This window comes from Nerophis ophidion, linkage group LG08 (genome assembly GCF_033978795.1).
Source record: "Nerophis ophidion isolate RoL-2023_Sa linkage group LG08, RoL_Noph_v1.0, whole genome shotgun sequence".
Lineage (NCBI taxonomy): Eukaryota > Metazoa > Chordata > Actinopteri > Syngnathiformes > Syngnathidae > Nerophis > Nerophis ophidion.
In genome coordinates this window covers 61,801,406-61,825,865 of record NC_084618.1, presented here as the reverse complement: position 1 = coordinate 61,825,865, position 24,460 = coordinate 61,801,406, and the positions used below count along the sequence as shown (strand labels likewise).

Genomic DNA, 24,460 nt, shown 5'->3' with positions numbered 1-24,460 from the left:
CATCCTCCATCTCATGCAAGCTATCTGGGAGGAAGAAAAAGTCCCATCAGACTGGACAGATGGCAACATCAAAAACATTCCCAAAAAAGGAGACCTCAGGGAGTGTAAAAACTATCGCGGGATTATGCTCCTCTCAACACCAGGGAAGGTGCTCAACCACATACTAATAGAAAGGATACGGAAATTGGTCGATGCACAACTGAGGGAAAACCAGGGTGGTTTCAGAAATGGAAGATCTTGTGCTGACCAAATTGCCTCCCTCAGGATTATAATAGAACAATCCATGGAATGGAACTCACTGGTATATATTAATTTCATAGACTTTGAAAAGGCGTTTGACAGTGTCGACCGTGAGACACTGTGGAAGCTGATGGCACACTATGGCATCCCACCGAAGCTCATCAACTTCATCAAGAGCACCTACCAAGGGATGCAATGTCGTGTCCTACATGACAGATGCCCATCGGAGGCCTTTGAGGTCCTGACTGGGGTGCGGCAAGGATGTCTGCTCTCGCCCTTCCTTTCACTCCTTTGTATTGACTGGACCATGAACCAAACAACCAAAAACAGCAAAACCGGCATACAGTGGAGCCTTACCGAACAACTGGAGGACCTAGACTAGAAACTAGATAGAGCCGCTGCATTTCTTGGGCTTAAGCTCAATTCACAAAAAACAAAGGTCATGCGTTTCAATAAGAAGAACAACACACCAATAACAATGGACCATAATCGATTAGAGGAGGTTGTCAGCTTTACATACTTGAGGAGCATTATCAGGAGTGTAGATGGAGGGACAGATGAAGATGTAAAATCCACAATAGGGAAAGCAAGAACGTCATTCAACATACTCAACAAAATCTGCAGCGCAAAAAACATTTCTCTCAAAACCAAACTGAAAATCTTTAACTCAAATGTCAAATCCATCCTGCAGTACGGCTCAGAAACATGGAAAACCAGCAACAGCATACTCACTAAACTACAGACATTCATAAACCATTGCCTCCGTCGGGTCCTATGAGTCTACTGGCCAGACACCATCACCAATGCCAACCTGTGGGAACTCACCATACAAGAACCAGTGGAACGACAAATCAGGAGAAGGAAGTGGAGCTGGAAAGGCCGCACACTCAGAAAACCCAATAAATCAATCACCAAACAGGCACTAACATGGAACCCACAGGGAAAAAGAAACAGAGGAAGACCAAGAAGAACCTGGAGACGAAGCACAGAACAGGAGATGAGGGCTGAGGGGCTGTCATGGCAACAATTCTACCGAAGGGCTCAATACCGGAATTGATGGAAGGCTTTCGTCGACGGCCTATGGTCCTCAGCGAATACTAAGGCCTAAGTAAGTAAGTAAGTAACGTTGAAGCCTGTCTCACATCACCTGGAAGACTTCCAGATTTTGCAAGCATAAAACTGTAACGCAGCCTCACCATGTTTGGTCCAGACTCTGAAAACCAGCAGGAGACCACTCCCTGAAGTTGTCAGACTTTTGACGTAAGCCCATGAAAAGACTTGTACACAAGCAGAGCTTACCTAAAAAGTCAGGCTTTTGTCCAGTGTCCAACAACCGGAAAGTCATCCCCTCAGTAAATAATAAATTCATGTGGGTCAGCCGAGTTTTTATAATCTATTTCAGCTGTATATAAAAATAAATAAAAATAAGTGTTTACTCCACGGCGAAAACCTGAACAGTATTAGCCTATTAGCATTAGCATTCGGTTCACTCGGATTGAGACTTATAACTACACAAATGACTTGTCGATGACTATTGTTACAGCAAGTAACACAATTTTTATTGAATATTTAATGTAATTTACCTTCAATCCACTGTTTACTGCCTCCTTTCTATCACATACAGTATATCCTCAAACTACGAGGCAATTGAGTCCCAGTGTGCAGCTGGAGTCCTAGCTTCGATGTCCAGCTGTGTACTTAATATTCCTCTGTAAATATGTTAAAAGATGTATTCTACTTCTCAAAGCTTTGTATATAGATATGAAGCTTGTAAATTTGATTAACCATATTAAACTGCAAACTAATCTAAACACTACAATTGCATAAAAACAGTGCGAGAGTGTTCCACATATTAGCGTTCTTCAGCCAACAGATGCCCCACAAAATGTCCTGCTACTTGAAAGTTCCTATTATTCTTCTGTCTCGCTGTTGTCAAGTAGAAATAAACAAGTTGTCTCTACATACTGTAATGACATCTGAAATTATGAATACAACCTTTTAAAAACGCCCCGATTGTGTTCAACCAATCAACATTCGACAGCACAGCCCGCCTCTCTAAACTTCCTGAGGAACTTTCCAAAGTTCCACCGATCAAAAACATTCAATACAATCAATCACAATATCCTAATCGGCATATTACAATAATACACCATTAGAAAAGTAGTTTTTAATTGGCTGAAAAGCTATAGGAAGTAATACGTAAGGCAAGGAAAATCGTACATCAGAGGATTTTGATATCCTCCTGTTACTTGTTGTGTATTATCTAGGTCAATTCTAGGACCTAAATAATTCAACCGATAAGCGACACTGGTAAAACATCAGGAAAAGACCGCAAGTTAAAGGTGACCTATGTAATAATTTTATGTCAAGTCATCATTAAATGGTCCTGATATGTCACGAGGCATTATTAAGTCATGTGGGGACGGCGTGGCGAAGTTGGGAGAGTGGCCGTGCCAGCAATCTGAGGGTTGCTGGTTCAATCCCCACCTTCTACCATCCTAGTCACGTCCGTTGTGCCTTTGGGCAAGACACTTCACCCTTGGTCCTGGTTAGCACCTTGCATGGCAGCTCCCACCATCAGTGAGTGAATGTGTGTGTGAATGGGTGAATGTGGAAATACTGTCATAGCGCTTTGGGCTCCTTAAAAAGGGGTAGAAAAGCATTACACAAGTACAACCATTTACCATTTATGTTATTTTTGAATACCTTTATAACTGATAACGGTAGCTCAGCTGGGATATGCTCATTTTAAAATTAGATTTACAGCCCCGAAATCTTGTTATTGTGTTCATTTCGATGCTCCGCCCTTCACCATTTGACCAATTAAAAAGTCTGAGTGAGTCACATCCAGGTTGCCAGTTACGCACTGCCCTGTTTGTCGAGCTACTGCCACTGGTAAAGTTACTAAACATGTCAGACCTTAGTAAATCTAAAAGGAGTTGTTCCAATTCTCAATTTATTCATGACAAAGCTAGGAACAAAACGAGGATTTGTATCAGAGATGCCTTTGAAGGATGGAAATGATTGAAGATTTTTTCATCTGACACCAAACTTGCTAATTTCCTCCTTGATAGGTAAGTCAGGCATTTATGTTTTCTTATTACTTGTAGTAAATGGAAATGGACATTTGGTATGTAAACTATATTGTCCAATACAGTCTATGATCTTGTCTAACAAAGCCGTACGTTCATGCAACGAATGCTTAGCATGCTAGCCCAGTCCATGACACATCGACATATAGGCTAACGGGGGAAATATATGTCCGTTAGCCTATATGTCGATGTCAACTGACGGAGAAAGTATTTTTTCAACAAAAAACTTATGTGGATATGGCTTGTGTTATTGCCTATTTCGTTCTCAACATGAAGATATGCTGAGGAAATGCGTTCCGGCATTAGCAAGGCTAATTGCGGTTTCTGGTACTGTATGTGCATCAGGCACATATGGGGTGGTATTTGCTTGGCACAATATTTTCTACTGTGCGTATTGACATGGTAATAGGCTATAGGATTTATGCGTAACGTGGTTTTTACGTAACGTGGGTTGTCTCATAGAATTGCACTCTGCACTGAACGATGGGGATGTGCGTACATGGAAGAGAATGCAGTGCTTCAGACTGGATGCAACAGGGAGTTATGCTGAACAAAATGTGGCATTAATTTTATTGTTGGCCTTGGCTTGCCATTAAAGTAGGCCTATGCGATATATTATTCATTATTATGTATAAATGTTTCGATGGTGGTCCGTGCAGTCAAACTAGACATTTTAGCAGGGTAATGCCAACAATTTGTCCCGACTCCCAGGAAAAATATTGCTGCGTAACTTTACAAATACATTTGGCTAATGGACATCGATAAAATGTGGCATGTTTACTTGATAAAGCATCTTACAAGAAGCATTAACAAGAGAAACCTACAGCCTAGGACTTGTTGATTGCCATTTGAGGTACCTTGGAGTGCGATTCGAATTCGGCTGCGTATCTGGCAACCTCAATCATGGAGAGTGGGAGGGAACTACAGAATTTTGACCATTTCCTGCCACATTATTACATATGGCACCTTTTAATACACTTTTGCACACTTCCAGCCCGCAATAATAATGTACAAACAAAACAACAACAGGTTTCCAGAAAATGTTTGTTTTTCAACAAAGGAGGAGAAATATAATTTTAGGAATGAACAGACTATAAAACATGTATATTGTATATACGTGTGTGAACGACTCTTGCCGTCATCGTGTGGATTACGTGGACCACCCAGGAAGGACATCTCTTTTGCACAGGTTTGACTCTTTATTTTTCAATAAAGCTTGAATGTCGGTCGGGTCGCTCTTTCAGCTCCTCCTCCGCTGGTCGTCTCGGTCTGCTTTTCAGCTGCCGTTTTGTCGCCTTCATCTGTGCTGTTCCATGTCGCTCTTTGCTCGTTCTCCTGCGGTGCTGCAGACACTCCACCTCTTCTTCCTTGATCTTTCCTCCTTCTTCCCTTTTCTACACTGTGAGGAGATAGGCAGATTGTGTCTGAGCCACGCACCTGATCTCGATTGCTGCGGCGTCGCTCCCGGCACGCCCCGCCTTTTTGTTCCGACGCATTCTCCGCCTCCTGGCCGCCATCTTGAGCAGGGCCACAGCATATCCTGCCCCGCCGCGGCCCGTCGGCTCCGCCTCTCCACAGTCCTCCATCGCCAGACTCAAGCCGGGCTTCCATCCGGCTGAGCCTACTCCCCCCCTCCCTTTTTTGAAGGGGCAGGAGATGAGGACTGCCAAGGCCACCTGTCTCCTCTGCACCGCTATCTGCCTTCTTGTCTTCGGGGGGCTCCGCCTCTCCACAACGCATGACATTGAAAGCATTTAGCACGACATTGAAAGCATTTAGCACATTTATATGTTGAATTAAACTATGGAATAGATTATTTAATCAACTTAAAGTGTAAACATGGATCAAGAGTTAAGAGATGTTATATTTACAAAGTATAACAAAGAAAGAACAGTGCCTAATAACAATATCAGAGGTTTTCATTGGACAGTGGTGGGATCAGATAAGCTTTGCTTCTTTCTATTCCTTTTTGGACATACTCAATTGTTACATATAAGTGTGAAACTCACTGTGCTGTACATTTAAACACATTCCAAACAAATAAATGATTTATTAATTGAAATGTAGGTCAGTGTTTCTAATGGCGTGTTTGGGCCAGCTGCCATAAGTTGTATCATATTTGCATGTTTCTCTGCAAGGAAACTGCATTGCACACGGAACTACATCCATGCAAACCTCTTCCTGTCCTTCATCCTGCGAGCTGTGTCCGTCATTGTTAAGGACACTATGCTGGAACGCCACTGGGGACGGGAGATCATGAAACCCACGGACGTGAGCGAGATGCTCAGCCATCAGGTGCTCCTCGCCATATTACACCTCCTTATGACTTATGAATGGCAATTAGCGCGCACATTCTGTAATATGTGTTGTTTCCTGTGCTCAGGCTGCCATTGGCTGCAGGATAGCGCAGGTGTTGATGCAGTACTGTGTGCTCGCCAACCATTACTGGTTCTTTGGAGAGGCCATTTATTTGTACTCTGTGCTCATCGCCTCAGTGCTCATCGACAGCAACAAATACCTGCCATACATCTGTCTCGGTTGGGGTAAGAGATGCACTGTAGTAGGTTTACCAAAGCTGATTACTTTGAACCGTAGGGCCAATCTCCCCTGCTTTTCCTTTCAAATTAAACTCCACTGTAAATCAAAGATGTGGCTAAACCACAACAAGAACATGAGGTATGCTGTGTACATGAATGCTTGATATTTTTTAATAGAAAGGATGCCATGGAAACACATCAGTCATATCCATGTTACTCTAGTCTGTCAATAAATTCATAATCCATGTTTTATGAGCCTGCTGTGCAATATTCACCATTTCTGTCTTAGGAACGCCACTTCTCTTTGTGATTCCTTGGGCGGTAATGAAGCTACTGAAAGAAAACAAAGAGTAAGTAATTATGAAACATTTAGATCAGGGATATTCAGCTAAATCGTTTTGGGGGCCATTTTTCCAGAAAGCTAAGGACCCGGAGGGCCGGACTTTCACCTGTAGTATTATTCTACTTATTTTGTATATTCCGAAGCAGAGGCGGTCCTGGCCAAATTTACACCCTGTGTGAAGCATCTCTTCACCTCCTTCCCAACCAACACAGCAATACATCATATTATATATGCAGGCCACTCGGTCTCAGGGTCTTTCTGTGTGGAGTTTGAATGTTCTCCCCTGACTGCGTGGGTTCCCTCTGGGTACTGCGGCTTTCTACCACTTTAATAGACATGGACCTGGGTACAGGTTGATTGGCAACACTAAATTGGTCCAAAGTGTGTGAACGTGAGTGTGACTGTTGTCTATCTGTATTGGCCCTACAGTTGCTAGTTCAGCACAACTGAAAACCAAATACTGTCGTCTTCTCATGGAAATCTGCATATACCTTTACCTTGTGCCCGTTTATCATCTACTTTTCTTCTTTTTCTAAACTGGGCACCTGATGGCTACTTTGGTCTTTTACTTTGATCCATGAGGAAGATGAAGACTCAACTTCATTAAATTTTTAATTTCCTTTTGCCAACACCGTCCTTCTTCTTTCATTTTTCACATAACCCAATTAATTATATTCTATTTTAAATGTAGAAATGAAATACATTTATATATACTGTATGTTTTGTGGCCTCGCTGGCCTGGGATCAGGCTAGACCAGGGGTCGGCAACCCGCGGCTCTGCGGCTCTTTATCACTGCCCTAGTGGCTCTCTGGAGCTTTTTAAAAAATGTATGAAAAATGGAAAAAAATGAGGGGAAAAAAACATTATTTTTTGTTTTAATATGGTTTCTGCAGGAGGACAAACATGAGACAAACCTCACTAATTTTTATAAAGCACACTGTTTATATTAAACATGCTTCACTGATTCAAGTATTTGGCAAGCGCCGTTTTGTCCTACTAATTTTGGCGGTCTTTGAACTCACCGTAGTTTGTTTACATGTACAACTTTCTCCGACTTTCTAGGACGTGTTTTATGCCACTTCTTTTTCTGTCTCATTTTGTCCACCAAACTTTTAACGTTGTGCATGAATGCACAAAGGTGAGTTTTGTTGATGTTATTGACATGTGTGGAGTCCTAATCAGACATATTTGGTCCCTGCATGACTGCAAGCTAATCCATGCTAACATGCTATTTAGGCTAGCTATATGTACATATTGCATCATTATGCTTCATTTGTAGCTATATTTTAGCTCATGTGGCTTCGAAGCGATTCTGGACCACCATACGGCGCCTCAGGAAGGGGAAGCAGTGCACTATCAACACCGTGTATGGTGCGGATGGTGTTCTGCTGACTTCGACTGCGGATGTTGTGGATCGGTGGAGGGAATACTTCAAAGACCTCCTCAATCCCACCAACACGTCTTTCTTTGAGGAAGCGGTGCCTGGGGAATCTGTAGTGGACTCTCCTATTTCTGGGGCTGAGGTCGCTGAGGTAGTTAAAAAGCTCCTCGGCGGCAAGGCCCCGGGGGTGGATGAGATCCGCCCGGAGTTCCTTAAGGCTCTGGATGCTGTGGGGCTGTCTTGGTTGACAAGACTCTGCAGCATCGCGTGGACATCGGGGGCGGTACCTCTGGATTGGCAGACCGGGGTGGTGGTCCCTCTCTTTAAGAAGGGGGACCGGAGGGTGTGTTCCAACTATCGTGGGATCACACTCCTCAGCCTTCCCGGTAAGGTTTATTCAGGTGTACTGGAGAGGAGGCTTCGCCGGATAGTCGAACCTCGGATTCAGGAGGAACAGTGTGGTTTTCGTCCTGGTCGTGGAACTGTGGACCAGCTCTATACTCTCGGCAGGGTTCTTGAGGGTGCATGGGAGTTCGCCCAACCAGTCTACATGTGCTTTGTGGACTTGGAGAAGGCATTCGACCGTGTCCCTCGGGAAGTCCTGTGGGGAGTGCTCAGAGAGTATGGGGTATCGGAATGTCTTATTGTGGCAGTCCGCTCCCTGTATGATCAGTGTCAGAGCTTGGTCCGCATTGCTGGCAGTAAGTCGAACACATTTCCAGTGAAGGTTGGACTCCGCCAAGGCTGTCCTTTGTCACCGATTCTGTTCATAACTTTTATGGACAGAATTTCTAGGCGCAGTCAAGGCGTTGAGGGGTTCCGGTTTGGTGGCCACGGGATTAGGTCTCTGCTTTTTGCAGACGATGTAGTCCTGATGGCTTCATCTGGCCGGGATCTTCAGCTCTCACTGGATCGGTTCGCAGCCGAGTGTGAAGCGACCGGAATGAGAATCAGCACCTCCAAGTCCGAGTCCATGGTTCTCGCCCGGAAAAGGGTGGAGTGCCATCTCCGGGTTGGGGAGGAGACCCTGCCCCAAGTGGAGGAGTTCAAGTACCTAGGAGTCTTGTTCACGAGTGGGGGAAGAGTGGCTCGTGAGATCGACAGGCGGATCGGTGCGGCGTCTTCAGTAATGCGGACGTTGTATCGATCCGTTGTGGTGAAGAAGGAGCTGAGCCGGAAGGCAAAGCTCTCAATTTACCGGTCGATCTACGTTCCCATCCTCACCTATGGTCATGAGCTTTGGGTCATGACCGAAAGGATAAGATCACGGGTACAAGCGGCCGAAATGAGTTTCCTCCGCCGGGTGGCGGGGCTCTCCCTTAGAGATAGGGTGAGAAGCTCTGCCATCCGGGAGGAGCTCAACGTAAAGCCGCTGCTCCTCCACATCGAGAGGAGCCAGATGAGGTGGTTCGGGCATCTGGTCAGGATGCCACCCGAACGCCTCCCTAGGGATGTGTTTAGGGCACGTCCAGCTGGTAGGAGGCCACGGGGAAGACCCAGGACACGTTGGAAAGACTATGTCTCCCGGCTGGCCTGGGAACGCCTCGGGATCCCCCGGGAAGAGCTAGACGAAGTGGCTGGAGATAGGGAAGTCTGGGCTTCCCTGCTTAGGCTGTTGCCCCCGCGACCCGACCTCGGATAAGCGGAAGATGATGGATGGATGGATGGATGGATAGTTTCCCTTAAGTCCTCTTAATTCAATTGATACCTCATGACACGCTATCTGTGTGTAATATGGCTTTAATTTTTTGTGGCTCCAGACAGATTTGTTTTTGTGTTTTTGGTCCAATATGGCTCTTTCTACATTTTGGTGACCCCTGGACTATACGGATAAACATCATGAAGAAACAGAAGCTAAGTTTTGTTGATGTTCCTTCTTTTTGAATCATTTTTCTTTAACAGTTTTATTTCTTTATGCGTCTTCCTTTATTTAAGATTGTGAGACTGTAAATACAAGCATTACTAAAGTTTAACACCCATTGTGCATTTTATATAAATAATGTCCATTGTGTATGTTATTTAAATGAAATAGGTTTATTGTTAATACACACAGCAAACATTGCACACATGTGACTTAACACTTTTGAAGACTTGTCTTTTTAGTAAAGCTTTCAGGTAATGAACCTTTTTAACTATAATTTTTAATCCACTATTTATCCTTTTCATGATGTTGCTTTAATTAAATTGTTGTTTTAATTCATTTATGTTTTATACAGCGCTTTGTTATTTTATCCATGACGAGCACTTTATAAAGAAAATGAACTCACTACTTACTTAAACATTAAGGTGTAGTTTTATCAAATGGTCAAATTCAGCGCTACATGTATTAAACCAGTTTTAATAGCCAGAGTTAAACAGCCAAAAACAACATGACCAGGATTACAAAATACATCACCATATTTAGCAATTTTAATAAATTTATATTTTGTTATCAAGTCGCTGTTAAAAGTCTGATTTTCGCGATTTATTTAGATTTTTTTCAGGGTTAATAGTGCCATATTCTTCTACTCACTCACTGCCGCTTCATTGTGACACAGCCGCTTTGCTGTTGCACCCTGATTGGTGGCGGAAGTACTGCATACAGGGCCAACCCTGTTTTAAGTGGTTTTCAACTAGACTTTTTGTGTGATGTTTGGCGGGCCAAATTAAAAGCTTCGGCGGTTGAATACTACTGGATCAATTTTTGCTAGCAAAGTTAAAATGTCAATGCAAGGATCTGTCGACGGACCAAGTTCCTCTATACAACAAGAGCACTCTATTTTTTTTAGGATTTTTGCTGAAAAAATGTTTGTCTTCCAAATTGTAAACTGAACTCTGGTGTCAGATTTGGCCCTCAGCCGCCAGTTGAATAGCCCTGGTTTAGATGGTCTCTACAAACAGTATTCCACATGAGACTGGAAAGGAATGAGTTCCTCTTATCTTCACAGATGCTGGGCTGTCAATGAGAACATGAACTACTGGTGGATCATTCGTTCCCCCATTCTTTTTGCTACCCTTGTAAGTATGCAAATAATGTTTGTTTTGTTGGATGTCATGATTTGGCATTCCTATCCTAATTACTGTCTTTCCGCACCATCTGTTCAACAGATCAACTTTCTGATTTTTGTGAAGATTCTGAAGGTTATTTTGTCCAAACTGCGAGCCAACAACCAGAGTAAATATCCTGGTTATAAACTGCGGCAAGTGACTTTTGTTTAACTTCACTCAATTATGGTCTGAAACCAACGGTGGATAGAGGAGATCGATCCATTTATCACCCATTCATTCCTTTTTTTTCCCATTTGAAACCAATATTAGAAAGAAAAAAATGTTTAGCTTTTTTTTTAAATAAACTAAACCATTACCATTTAATTAAACAATATGCTGATCTACTGTCCTGTGTGTCTTATTAGGCTAGCCAAGGCAACCCTGACCCTTATTCCTTTGTTTGGGATCCATGAGGTTATCTTCATCTTCGCAACGGATGAGCAAACCTCTGGGGTTCTGCGCTATTTTAAAATATTCTTCACACTTTTTCTCAACTCATTCCAGGTAGGTGAAACTGTTTGTCCATAGTTTTTTTCTGTTCTGTCCGTGCTTTAAGGCCTCACTTTGGCAAGGAAATTTACATTCTTATTCTACTGAATCTTTGCAGGGTTTTCTGGTGGCTGTTCTATACTGTTATTCAAATAAAGAGGTAGGTTGTTCTATAAATTATATAAGTATGTATGTAATATATATATATGCCATTTATATATATATATATATATATATATATATATATATATATATATATATATATATATATATGCAGTATATTCATTTCCATCCATACATTTTATATACTGTTTGCCCATATACACACTAGACTGGTCCCCAGCTAATTGCAGGACAAATTTAGACCAGAATACATTGAGACAAACGAGCATGCCCAATTAAACAACCATTTAGAGCACTCATTCTCATTGAGGGCATCATTACAATAATGGCTGCCCCTCTGAAGGTTTATTGTAACAGTAATTAACATAAGTCTTTAAAGTGTCTGTCAAACTATAGAAAGAAAATTCCACCTTTATCCAGGATTTTACCAAATCCTTAAGTGCTTGGATCACATCGGGGTTGCAACCCTTTTCCATTTGCTTGGTTTTTGATGCGAATTGCCAATTTGGCAGAGCCAATTTAAAAAATTTAGCATTGCATGCAAACCCTTTTGGAGCCGTGTATATTTTTGCCCCAAAACAAAAAATTGCAGTGAAATTACCACACTTAGTCCCTGGAACCATTGTTTTAAAAGTTCAAACACGAGCTTTAGCCTGTGACATTGTACGAACAACTGAAAAATGGTCTATTTTCTTTGAACAAAAACAAGAGTGTGTGCTAACCCCTAGCTCAATGCGCACTCTGTGTCTGTTTGTAGCTATTGCTCAAACACAAGCCTCCGCTGGAGGTCTGCGATAATTTTTTCAATGGGCAACTTGTACAATGACCTCCAGCTGTCTTTCGGTGAGAAGCCTGGCCCAAAAAACTTGGTACACCTCGCCTCCTTTACTCCTGCCAATGCACCAAGACGTAATACCTTCACACGAGTTTGGTTTTCAGCTTTCTTCTCACTTGTGTGAAAATTGTCTAGGGGAGGGATTGCAGTGAGTAACTGCCCCCCACACGATCTCCTGCCTCTCCGTCACTGCTGGTGTAATGGCCAGTGGGTCAAACCGTACTCACAACCCTCCTTTCAGTGTTCACTGTTTTTTAGGGTACTGCAAATAAGCTCTCATTGGTGGTGGTAGGGAGGAAATAACCTTTGTTTTCACTCTGTTGAGAACTTTGCTTGAAGAGGGACTCCCATGATTTTGTTCAGGCAAGGACTTTGTCTTGAAAAGGTGTCCAAACGTTGTGTAGCCTGAGTTAGTGATGGGAACGGCAGTTCTTTTGACTGTACTGAATCAATAGAACCAGTTCCTTAAATTGATTCGTTTAAAAGATTCGTTCACCGAATCACTTCTGCAGCAGCAGTTCTGTGTGCAGGTCGGCGAATCATGAGTCAGTCAGTAACAGCTTCCCCCAGTGTGTGACAAAATATTAACAATTTATTTTAAAATTTGCTACACATATTATTTTTTTTTTTCCTTCTTCTTTTTCTTGTGTCCTCTCCATGAGCTGTCCATGATATTTTAAAATGGATCTGAAAACAAAATAAAAAAATAAAGTGTTTTAAAGTGGTAAAAATTACATACAAATTTACAAATGGGATTATTATTTTTACATTTTAATATTTGACTCGACGACAAAATTGAAATATATTCTTAAATGTTTTTGAAATGCAATTATTTTCTACATTATTACATTATATTTATTTTAACAATTCATAGTGGATTTGACAAGACAGAAAAAACGATTCTAAAATGTGTTACAAGTTTTATTTTTTCACATTACATTTTATTATTTTAACATGTAATGTTTCTAACAAAACATACATGTATTAAAATTGTAATAAAAATCACTCTTCCTTTTATATCACATCCAATGTGTTTTGTTTTTTTTTAAACAATTATGATCACTCTAAAAGCGGTATATAATGAACACGATATGAAAAATAGAATAGAAAAATGTGTGCAGGTCGGCGAATTATGAGTCAGTCAGTAACAGCTTCCCCAGCGGCAGATCTCGCTGTGTGTCAGTTGGCGAACGACACAAGCCCTCAGCACCCAATGACGACCTGCAAAGTGACTGAAAGAGATCCTCAATGTCACTTCTCGGTGTCAGTACGTTCGCGAACGTGATTCACGGGATTCACGTCGCGACACAGTCAGTTCCCTGCGTCAGTACGTTCGCGAACGTGAATCACGTGCATGACGTGATTCACGTGATTCACGTTGCGACACAGTCAGTTCTCTGCGTCAGTACGTTCGCGAACGTGAGTCATGTGATTCACGGGATTCACGTTGCGACACAGTCAGTTCTCTGCGTCAGTACGTTCGCGAACGTGATTCAAGTGATTCGCGCCAGTTCCACTCATACCGGCATGGTCGCAGCGGAGCTCAACTGAACTGAGAAAGGAATGAATCAGTTCATGAAGTGATTCGGTTCAGTACGTTCACTCAAAAGATTTGTTCATTCGAACGAATCGTTCGCGAACGACACAACACTAGCCTGAGTCCCTCAGTCTGCTTCTCAATATTGCAGAGTCCAGCATGTTTCTGTTTACGAGGCTGTTAAAGAACAGTGGTTCCTCCAGCAGCCAGAGGGATGGAATGGATTTGCCCACCCTTGAAAACTTCAGTAGGTGCTAAAAAGGGTGGTAGTCCTGAGAGATCCAGGCCCCCAGGTGTTGTCAAAAACAGTTGCCAATTTTAACCCAGCATGCCAGCTCTTCCGATCAAAGTCATGGCAGTGTTATGCCAGCTAGGGCCACAGGGGTAGAGCAGTCTCTGTGCAGTAGGATGATGAAAGGAGTGCTACACAGAACAAAAGATGTCCAAGATTGTTCTCTGGATGGTCTTAACCATGGCCAAAGGGGGAGTTAGGACAATGAGTCTGTGCAAGAGAGTCGTGGCGACCGAGTTTTTGATAACCTAAACTCTTATCATCATTATCATCCATGGACTGAGTGAGCAGACAGATGAAACCAGGGGTGGGAGTGAAGCCTACCTGAAATCAGAGCAGGTTGTCAAGTCCTTCCTGATGGATAATGTGAAGATGGAGAGACAGGAGTTGGACACCATCCGTGCACCGTTTAGGACAGCTTAAGCCTGAAGCCAAGAAATTATGTCCAATTGTGGCGAAGGTGGCTGACTCCAAAATGAAATATGCCATCATGAGGAAATGAAAGGAGTTAAAAGTCAAAAGCCTCTCGATCACCCAGGAGATTATGAATAGACGGCGTCGGCATCTTCTCTATCCAATCATGATGGAAGCCAGGAACGGAAACAAAAGGACCCGTCTTGTTGACGACAAACTTTTCATTGATGGACAGCTCTACCGAAACTCCGATATCACACACTGGCTTACTGGTGGAGGCGATACTGACAAGCAGAGACAACTGGACATGGCTAATGATAATCATATTATGAGAGGTAAGAACTATAAGTTCGAGTTTAAGCTGGTAGACACCGATGAACTGGAGAAACTGTTATGTTCAATTTTGACAGATAGCGGTGTGGGTACTTATTGCTTTGATGGCAAATTGTTGAGATTAGGTTCTCCCTCCATATCAACTCCCATCTGCCATATATTTAATGCTTGTTTTTCCTGTGGTATTTGTCCAAAGCTGTGGAAAGAAGGAAAACTCAGCCCAATAATTAAAAACCATAAACTCACACTGAATAGTCGGAATAGTAGACCAATCACAATCTTATCTGTTCTCTGTAAACAACTTGAAAAATTATATTCAAACAGTTATACTGTACTCAAACTTATACTGTACTCAAACTTATTTTATAGAAAACGATTTGATAATTAACGCTCAACATGGTCATGGAGAAGGTCATTCCACTGGTACAGCAATTGGTTAACATGTCTGATGATTGGCTAAGGGGAATTGATAATGGGTTATTTTCTGGTGCTCTTTTACTAGATTTTAGCTCCACATTTGATCTTATTGACCATAAGTTATTGATCAACAAATTGAAGTGTTACAAGTTTATTTTTGATAATAATAATAATAATAATAACAATAATACATTTTATTTGGTATAGCGCTTTTCAGAGTATTCAAAGACACTTTACAGGATAAAAAATTTAAATATAAAACAGTTCAAAGTAATAATATAAAATATAGGAAATATCAAAGCAGCACATTGTAAAATACATAACCATACAGGACAATTACAAGACGGGACATTACAGAACACTAATCACTGGTTAAAAACAGATCTGAATCGGTGTGTTTTGAGAAGACTTTTGAAGATGGGAAGGTCTGAGCAGTCACGGATGGGTTTGGGAAGAGAGTTCCAGAGGGTGGGAGCAGCAATGGAGAAGGCTCTATCACCCCAAGTCCGGAGCTTGGTTCTGAGTGGTGGGGAGAAGAGGTTGGCATCAGAGGAGCGGAGTCTGCGTGAAGGGGCATGGCGGTGAAGCAGGTTGGTTGGTTTTATGGCTATCTCTTGGCTAAAGAGCTATTTAGCTGACAGAACTCAACGTGTTTATTTAAATGGTACGCTGTCCAATTGAAATAGTCTAATATGTGGAGTTCAGCAAGGAAGCTGCCTTGGACCACATTTATTTTCCATTTTTACAAACGATCTACCCTTTAGTGGTTGACAAATCCAAATTTATGTTGTATGCTGATGATTCTACATTATATCATTTTGCTTCTACCATAGGTGAAGTTAACTCATTTCAAGTTGTTTCCAAGGACTTGAATCCAGTGTTTGAATGGGGGAATAGCAATAGACTGGTTTTAAATACGACTAAAACCACCAGTATAGTCTTTGGCTCTAAACACAGTATAACTACAAACCCTTTATTAGACTTACAGATTGCTGGGCTTACAATCAATCACTTTAGCAAGGTGGAACTTTTGGGCTTAACTCTTGGTAACACTCTGTCGTGGTCTGATCAAAATCAAGTTGTTACAAAAAGGGGCAGAAGTATTGCTATCGTCAGGAAGTGTACCACTAATCTAACACCTGTCCTATGCAGACAGGTAGTACAAACTTTGGCGTCGTGTCATCTTGACTATTGCAGCATAATTTAGTCCTCTGCACCTAAGTGTGAGTTACAAAAAATACAAATGATCCAAAACAGAGCAGCTGGACTTGCTCTTGGTTGTATTTATAGAGTTAGTGTTGAAAATATGCACGAAAGCCATAAATGGGCGAAAGTTATCAACAGAATTTTCAAAAAACCTATTGTTTGTGACGATTGCGTGGCATCGTGATGATGCGGGTTGTTCTCTCAAGGTGCAGTCAGGCTCGGATACAGCGTGAGGGTAAGGAACAAATAATTTATTCAAAATTAAAACAGACTATGAACAGAAAAACTTGCACAGGCCAAAAAGGCAAAACAAAACTACTAGCATGGGAGGTAGAGGAGCAAAGGCTTAGCGAGGAAGCTAGCGAGTACAGATTTAGAATCAGAGTCGTCACTGTTGTGAAACACAAATTAGGAAGCAAGGTCGAATCAACGGAAAAGGCAGGCTTAAGTAAGGGCAGTGATTAACAAAAACAGGTGTGCGTCTGGAAACCGCGGCAGGTGAAAATAACATGTTACTATGGTGAAAGAACAAACAAGGAAGTACAACCAGGAACTAAGGCAAACATTAGCAGAACATAATACAAAACAGACTCAAAACCTGAACATGATATGATCCGGGCAGCGGATCATAACATGACCCCCAGCCTTGGGTCAGATGCTGGATTGGGATCCAGACTTGGGTTAGGTGCTAGAGTGGGATCCAGACTTGGGTCAGGTGCTGGAGTGGGATCCAGTCTTGGATCAGGTGCAGGAGTGGGATCCAGCATTGGATCAGGTGCTGGAGTGGGATCCAGCATTGGATCAGGTGCTGGAGTGGGGTCCAGCCTATGGTCAGGTGCTGCAGTGGGATCCAGCCTAGGGTCAGGTGCTGGAGTGGGATCCAGCCTAGGGTCAGGTGCTGGAGTGGGATTCAGCCTTGGATCAGGTGCTGGAGTGAGATCCAGCCTAGGATCAGGTGCTGGAATGGGTTCCAGCCTTGGATCAGGTGCTGGAGTGGGATCCAGCCTAAGGACAGGTGCTGGAATGGGATCCAGACCTGGGTCAGGTGCTGGTCTGAAAACCAGACTTGGACTAGGACGTGGACTAGGGTCTGGACTAGGGCTTGGACTAGCTACAGGTGCTAGCCGTGGTGCAGCTAGCCGTGGTACAGATGGAGGTGGCCTAGCTGGGGGTTGCAGTTTGGCAGGCCGAAATACTGGTGTTGGAGGCCGCGTCGGAGGTTGCGGCTTGGCGGGGCGAAAAACCGGTGGTGGAGGCCTAGCTGGGGGTTGCAGCTTGGCAGGCCGAAATACCGGTGAAGGTCGCTGTGCAGGAGGTTGCGGCTTGGCGGCTCAAAAAACGGTGAAGGTGGCCGCGCAGCGGATTGTGGCTCGGTTGGGCGCAGCTGGGCCACCTCCGCAGCACAACTCCAATCACTAGCCCCCCCCTCAAGAAACGGATCCCAGACGCGCTCCCTGTGGTCTGGGATTGTCCTTAAGGGTGGGTGGAGGGAGGTCAGGAGGGGGTTAGACTTCTCCCCTCTCGATTGACCAAGAAGTCTATTGCGCTCCGCAATAGCATGCGGAGAGTTCTCTGCCGCTTTTATTTTTTCCTCCAGCTTTAATTTGACCAGAACCCTCCGATACCACTCATCCACCCAGGCTGGACTGTACCTTTCAAGGTGTGTCTCGAAATCTGGAGAAGTTGGGGCAGGAAGTGCAGCAAACCGAAGAGTGGGCGGAGCTTGAGCCACAGGGGGTGGGGTCAAAACAATGGGGGGCTGAGCTTGGACTGGGGCTGGCTAAATTGATAAATTGAAATTGTTTGCTTGATGAGTTAAAGTCGTTTGTAACTGAGATAAAGAATTTTCAGAATTAAAAAAAAAATTATTCGTCACTGCTGTCATCAAACGGAGAAAGGGGAACGTCATCGGAGGGCGTCAACGGAATGACGTCATAGTGATTGACAGGTGGGCCGGAGGAGTCTTTGGAAAATGGAACAAAGGAATTACCTGACAACTGAGGGGAGTATTGGGCTGCTTGAAGCTGGCTGTGTTCCGGAGGGAAGGTTAGCGGGGTTGAAACGTCCCTGTCGCGAGGCGAAGCCTTCTTTTGCGACTTCTGCCTTCGCTGACGAGTGCGAGCAGGTTGAGATGGGACATCACTGGACCAGGTGGAGTTGAGCGGGACCGGGAAACCTCCAGGTCCGCAAATCATTTCTTCACTTGGCGAGCAGCGGAGCGTCTCAGCCCCCATCGCTCGGAGTACAACCCATGTTCCTTCGTCGACCTCCAAAAAGCCCGCAGCGAAATGACTTTTTTCTCCTTGCTTCCTACTGTGACGATTGTGTGGCATCGTGGTGATGCAGGTTGTTCTCTCAGAGTGCAGTCGGGCTCGGACACAGCGTGAAGGTAAGGAACAAATAATTTATTCAAAATTAAAACAGACTATGAACAGAAAAACTTGCACAAGGCACAAAAGGCAAAACAAAACTACTAGCATGGTAGCTAGAGGAGCAAAGGCTTAGCACGGAAGCTAGCAAGTACCGATCTGGAATCAGAGCAGTCACTGTTGTGAAACACAAATTAGGAAACAAGGTCGAATCAACGGAAAAGGCAGGCTTGAATAAGCGCAGTGATTAACAAAAACAGGTGTGCGTCTGGAAACCGCGGCAGGTGAAAATACGTTACTATGATGACAGAACAAACAAGGAAGTGCAACCAGGAACTAAGTCAAACGTTAGCAGAACATAATACAAAACAGACTCAAAATCTGAACATGATATGATCCGGGCAGCAGATCATAACATTGTTATTTTTAAGAAATTTTATTTCTACCCATTGTCCTATAGATATTGCTTGTCACTTTGGTTATAGTTCTGACATTCATAGGTACGGCACCAGAACCTCATCTCAAGGACTAGCATTGCCACGCCCAAGAACCAACGCCATGAAAGTCACTGTACTGTATAGGGCTATTATTTTGTGATAAATACACTATAAATGATAAATGGGTTGTACTTGTATAGCATTTTTCTACCTTCAAGGTACTCAAAGCGTTTTGACACTACTTCTACAATTACCCATACACACACACATTCACACACTGATGGAGGGAGCTGCCATGCAAGGCGCTAACCAGCACCCATCAGGAGCAAGGGTGAAGTGTCCTGCTCAGGACACAACGGACGTGACGAGGTTGGTACTAGGTGGGAATTGAACCAAGGACCCTCGGGTTGCGCACGTTGTGGAATACTCTTCCACAAAGTAAGGTAGGATTTGAAAGACTTTTAAAGATTTGTCTGCGTTGAGATGCTCTTTTCATTCATTGTTTTTGCCTTTGCCTCGGTTCTAACTTTATATTTTATTGTTGTGTATCTATACAGGTATTATGATACATAATGATAATGTATGTATTGTTAGTGTATTATGATTGTATCTTGAGTATGTTATTGTAACTTATATTTTAATGAGGACCCCAGGAAGACTAGCCTGCCACTGATTCGTCGGCTAATGGGGAGCCTAAATAAACAATTAAACAATTAAACAATTAAACAACAATTCCCCCATAACTCAGTTAAGGCAGCAACCATTTCTATTTAGACAGCCTCGGACGCACTTTTGCCTCCACTCTGTCCCAGTTCTTTTAATTGAAGGAACCCTTGTCCAAAAAAATGCCCAAAAATCTGATCCCTTCTTTTACCCATTTAATGATGGAGCACAGTCTTATTTGCCCACTCATCAACCAACAGTGCCTATCTCTTTGTCCAGTTTACTTTGGCAGATGTAGACTTTAGGAAATAACTGAAAGCCTGTTATAAACAGCAGACATTTGAGTGTTTTCCTACAGGTATACTAATGTCATCTGCGTATGCAGTGTTCTAGGGTGGATGATGGGGATCCATGGCTGTTCCTGGTATGACTAGACCTGCCAGTCTAAAGTGTGCATAAAAGATATTCAATGGCCAGGCTGTATAACTGACCAGAGATTGGGCAGACCTGTCTGATGCCATGCCTGCTCAGTCTGTTTCCTATTTTTAAACAGGAAATGTGCTCCCTTGTTCAGTAAATCAACCTAAATTAAAAGGCCTTTGCCAAACCCAAATGTCATGGTCATATACACTTCCATACACCCATCCATCGATCTTCTTCCACTTATCCGCAGCAGCCTAAGTAGAGAAGCCCAGACTACCCTCTCCCAAGCCACTTCAACCAGCTCTTCCGGGGAATCTTGATGTGTCCCCAGGCCAGCTGGGAGACAAAGTCGTACGTGCCTTAAACACCTCTCCAGGACCCTAGGTGAGGATGAAACGTAGGTCGACCGGTGAATTGAGAGCTTTGCCTTCCGACTCAGCTCCTACTTTACAACAACAGATCCAGACAGGGTCTGCATCACTGGAGACACCGCACCAATAAACCTGTCGATCTCCTGATCCACTCTTCATTCATTCGTGAACACAATTTTGAGGTTCTTGAAGTCCTTCACTTTAAGCAAGATCTCCTCCCCAACCAGGAGATGGCACTCCACCCTTTTCAAGACAAGAACCATGGACTCGGACTTGGAGGTGCTGATTCTCATCTCAGCTGCTTCACACTCATTTGCAAACTGATCCAGTCGGAGCTGAAGATCCTGGCCAGATAAAGCCAGCAGGATCGCCTCATCTGCAAAAAGCAGAGACTTAATCCTGCAACCACCAAACCGGATCCCATCAGTGCCCTGACTGCGCCTGGACAGAGGTGACAAAGGGCAGTCCTGGCAGAGTCCAACCCTCACTGGAAATGGGTCTGACTTACTGCTGGCAGTGCAGACCAAGCCTTGGCCCCGATCATACAAGGAATGGGCCGCCACAATCAGGCGGTCCAATACCCTACACTTTTCGAGGGACAAGGTCAAATGCCTTCTCCACGTCTTCAAAGCACTTGTAGACTGGTTGAGCAAACATTCATGTACCTTCGAGGATCCTGCCGTGGGCATAGAACTGGTACACAGTTCCACGACCAGTACGAAAACCACACTGTTTCTTCTAAATCCGGGGTTTGACTATCCGTCATAGCCTCCTCTCCAGTACAGCTGAATAGACCTTACTGTAAGCTGAGGAATGCGATCCAACGATAGTTGGAACACACCCTCCGGTTCCTCTTCTTAAAGAGAGGAACCACCACGGCGCCACTATGCCGGTCTGCCAATCCAGAGGCACCGCCCCCGATGTCCACGCAATGCCGCAGAGTCTTGTCAACAGGGACAGCCCCACAAATCCAGAGCCTTAAGCAGCTCCGGGCGGATCTCAACGACACCAGGAGCCCTGCCACTGAAGAGCTTTCTACCTCCAGGTAATGTTCAGGTAATTAACATAGCAGGTGCAAAACATAATCACTAATCACCTCCAGATGATGAAGAAAGCGCAAAGCCGCAGGGGTGAAGCTCCTGCAGTAACAAAATAAAAGCGCAAAACAGGAAGTGAAACGAAACATAGGAAAATATGCCTAAAAAGCTAAACAAAGAATGACCTGGTGCAACAGGTTGTAACAGTACCTCCTTAGGGGATAGATTCCCGACATTCCAGAACCCCCCAAAAAAACAAGTCTAAAGTTATGCGAGGATGGAGGGAGAAGTTGGTGGCGGGTGACCAGGCCAAGTGACACTGCAGCCAGGCGGCGGCGGTGAGTGGTACACCCCTGGAGCTGATGAGTAGGAGGATGTGACAAGCAAGAAACCTGCCTCAGCAGCTGCTGCCCCTGGCGAGACGGGGGTTAAAAGTAGGGCCAAACACGTGGCCTGAAAAGAAGGTGGACGGGAACCACAAGAAAACCTCAGCAGCCGCAGAGGTCCCCACCCGTATCCCGGGCGTTGTTGCTGATGGCGCAGAGGACGTCCATGAAATGGTCATCCTTGCGGCTGACGAGGAGGAGCATTGCAGGTGCTAGACGGGTGCTTCTGCAACAGGCGAGCATGCTTGACCTCCAGCTCACCTGCTGCAGGGCTGGAGACGAAGCTGGCGTCATTGTAAACCCCTTTGGAAGAGAGACAGGAAGTGGCACTGTAGTTTGCGTTGGCGGCGAACCCACAGGAAACAACACTGAAGGTGGTGTTGGCAGCAGACCCACAGGAAGAGCAGGTGGCGATGGCATCCCTGGACATCGATCTGGCGGCTGCGGCCTCGCTGTATGTTGCGCTGGCGGTGATGGCCTCGCTTTACGTAGCGTTGGCAGCCTCACTGCATGTAGCGTTGGTGGCGGCAGCCTCACTGGACATAGCATTGGCAACCATGGTCTCACTGCACATATCGATGGCGGCGTTGGCCTCACTGCGCGTAACATTGCCGCCGCCGGCCTCACTGCATGTTGTGATAGCGGTGGCGGCCTTGCTGCACATAGCATTGTTGGCGCATGGTTAGCTACTGACCCGCGACCCCAGGGGGGGAAGAAGCCAAGGATGGGTGGGCTTTGGGACGCTGTGAGCCGGTATTGGCGGGGAAACAGGAAATGCAGGAGCTTTAAAAGAGTGTGGAGTGGATGAGGTGGGAGGAGCCTGAGCCTCGGAAGGCTGTGGTTTGGTCTGGCCTGGGGTACACTGGCTCACAGCCTAGGAAATTAACTGTTCAGCAAAATGAGGTATTGGGTTACCATAATTAGGCTGTGGCGACGATCAAATGTCAGCTGTCGGCACCTGAGTTTGGTGTTGTGGAGGTCTGCATGGATAAGCAGCTGGGATTGGCCTTTGCCCACATCAACGTCCACGGGGTGGGGTGATTTAATGATGTCACCTGGCAAAACAGGGTTAATTGGGTCCAGTCGTCTTTCTGGGCCCCCCACTTTTTGCCCTGTATCGTCCTGAGAGTTTAGCATGTTCTCTTTCTCCAACTCCCAACACCTTCAAGTACCAGTCGTCTATCAATTCTACACTGTACTTCTCCACGGGGTCTCTTGTCATTGGTGGAATCCTTCTGTTATGAATTATCTTCATAGTGGAGGTTGTGACCCCAAAAAGCAGAAAGCAGCAGGCCGCTGAATTTAATGTCCAAATGTACAAAACAGTGAAGAAAGAACACACACAAAAAGGCACAGGGACAGCTGAATTGGTGAGCCAACAAACAAAACACAATCCAAGGTGAACATATCATAGTCCACATACCTTGTGCGTTCCACCAACAAACACAAAACCCATGCAGTGATCTCACAATCAACCGGGTTGTGAGAATGGCTTATAAAGTCCTCAGGTAATGATCCTAGCAGGTGCAAAACATAATCACTAATCACCCCTATGTGAAAAAGACAGCGCATAGCTGTAGGGGTGAAGCTCCTGCAGGAACAACACAGACAGAACAGGACGTGGAAACAAAATAAAAGAAAAACACGGGAAAACATACCCAAAAACTTAAAAAAAAAAGAATGACCGGGCAAAACAGGTGGTAACATTAATCTAAATTATAAAAGCAAGTAATAATAACCTGTGATTAATCATAATTAAAAAGTGGAAATAATCTGACTGTGATGCACTTTTTGGTTATACAAAGAACATAGTGGACCTGGACTTGATGATTTGGTTGTCATAAACAGGGCCATCTTATGCTTGTTTCACTTTTATCAATTGTGATATTTTTCAGACTTAACTGTATGAATATCAACATGCATGCTACATACACAAATGGAGATCTGTCTGTGTACTTGCCTACAGGTGAGGACAGAGCTGAAGAGGAAGCTGCGCACCTGGAGGTTAGAAGCAGAGATTGTTTGTTGTGGACAGTGACTAGCCGGGTTTGACACACGCGTAGAGCCAGTGCCGGAGTGCAACAGATCCCCCGAGAGCACAATGAGGGCAATAGCCAACGCCTCGCCATGCACTCCGAACAGTTCTTTGATTTTTCATCATACTATCCAGACAATCGCCCAGCAAACCGAGTCCTCACCCCTGCATTGTCCCAACGTAACAAAGGGTGACACCCGACTACAGTCTGCAGCTGGAGATGAGCCTGTGCTGGCGTCTGGAGCCATGCCGGTGTCTTTCGTCATTCATCTTCATGACCCCATGGAGTTACTCCCACATGTTGTAGATCTAGAGTCAGACTAAACACTGAAATTATTGTTCAGTTCAAAAGCACTGAGTTTTGTATCATTGTGGTATTGTTGTCTCTGTGCAGAAATAAGTGTGATCGTTTTACTTATTAAGGTATTTTAATTGTTATGTAAATTAATTAATAAAAATGTATGTTTGCCAA

At 44.2% G+C, this 24,460-nt stretch overlaps 1 protein-coding gene across 3 annotated transcripts in view; it reads left to right on the top strand.

Annotated features, from left to right (window-relative positions):
• LOC133558125 (glucagon receptor-like) overlaps window positions 1-24,460 on the top strand; it is an 86,307-nt gene extending 61,847 nt beyond the window's left edge. For all 3 annotated transcript variants that reach the window (XM_061909267.1, XM_061909266.1, XM_061909269.1), the window contains exons 7-14: window positions 5,471-5,627; window positions 5,716-5,875; window positions 6,159-6,219; window positions 10,522-10,591; window positions 10,682-10,773; window positions 10,987-11,125; window positions 11,229-11,270; window positions 23,920-24,460. In XM_061909267.1, the coding sequence (XP_061765251.1) occupies window positions 5,471-5,627; window positions 5,716-5,875; window positions 6,159-6,219; window positions 10,522-10,591; window positions 10,682-10,773; window positions 10,987-11,125; window positions 11,229-11,270; window positions 23,920-23,991 (793 nt within the window). In that variant the 3' untranslated portion in view covers window positions 23,992-24,460. The remainder of the gene's footprint in view (window positions 1-5,470; window positions 5,628-5,715; window positions 5,876-6,158; window positions 6,220-10,521; window positions 10,592-10,681; window positions 10,774-10,986; window positions 11,126-11,228; window positions 11,271-23,919) is intronic.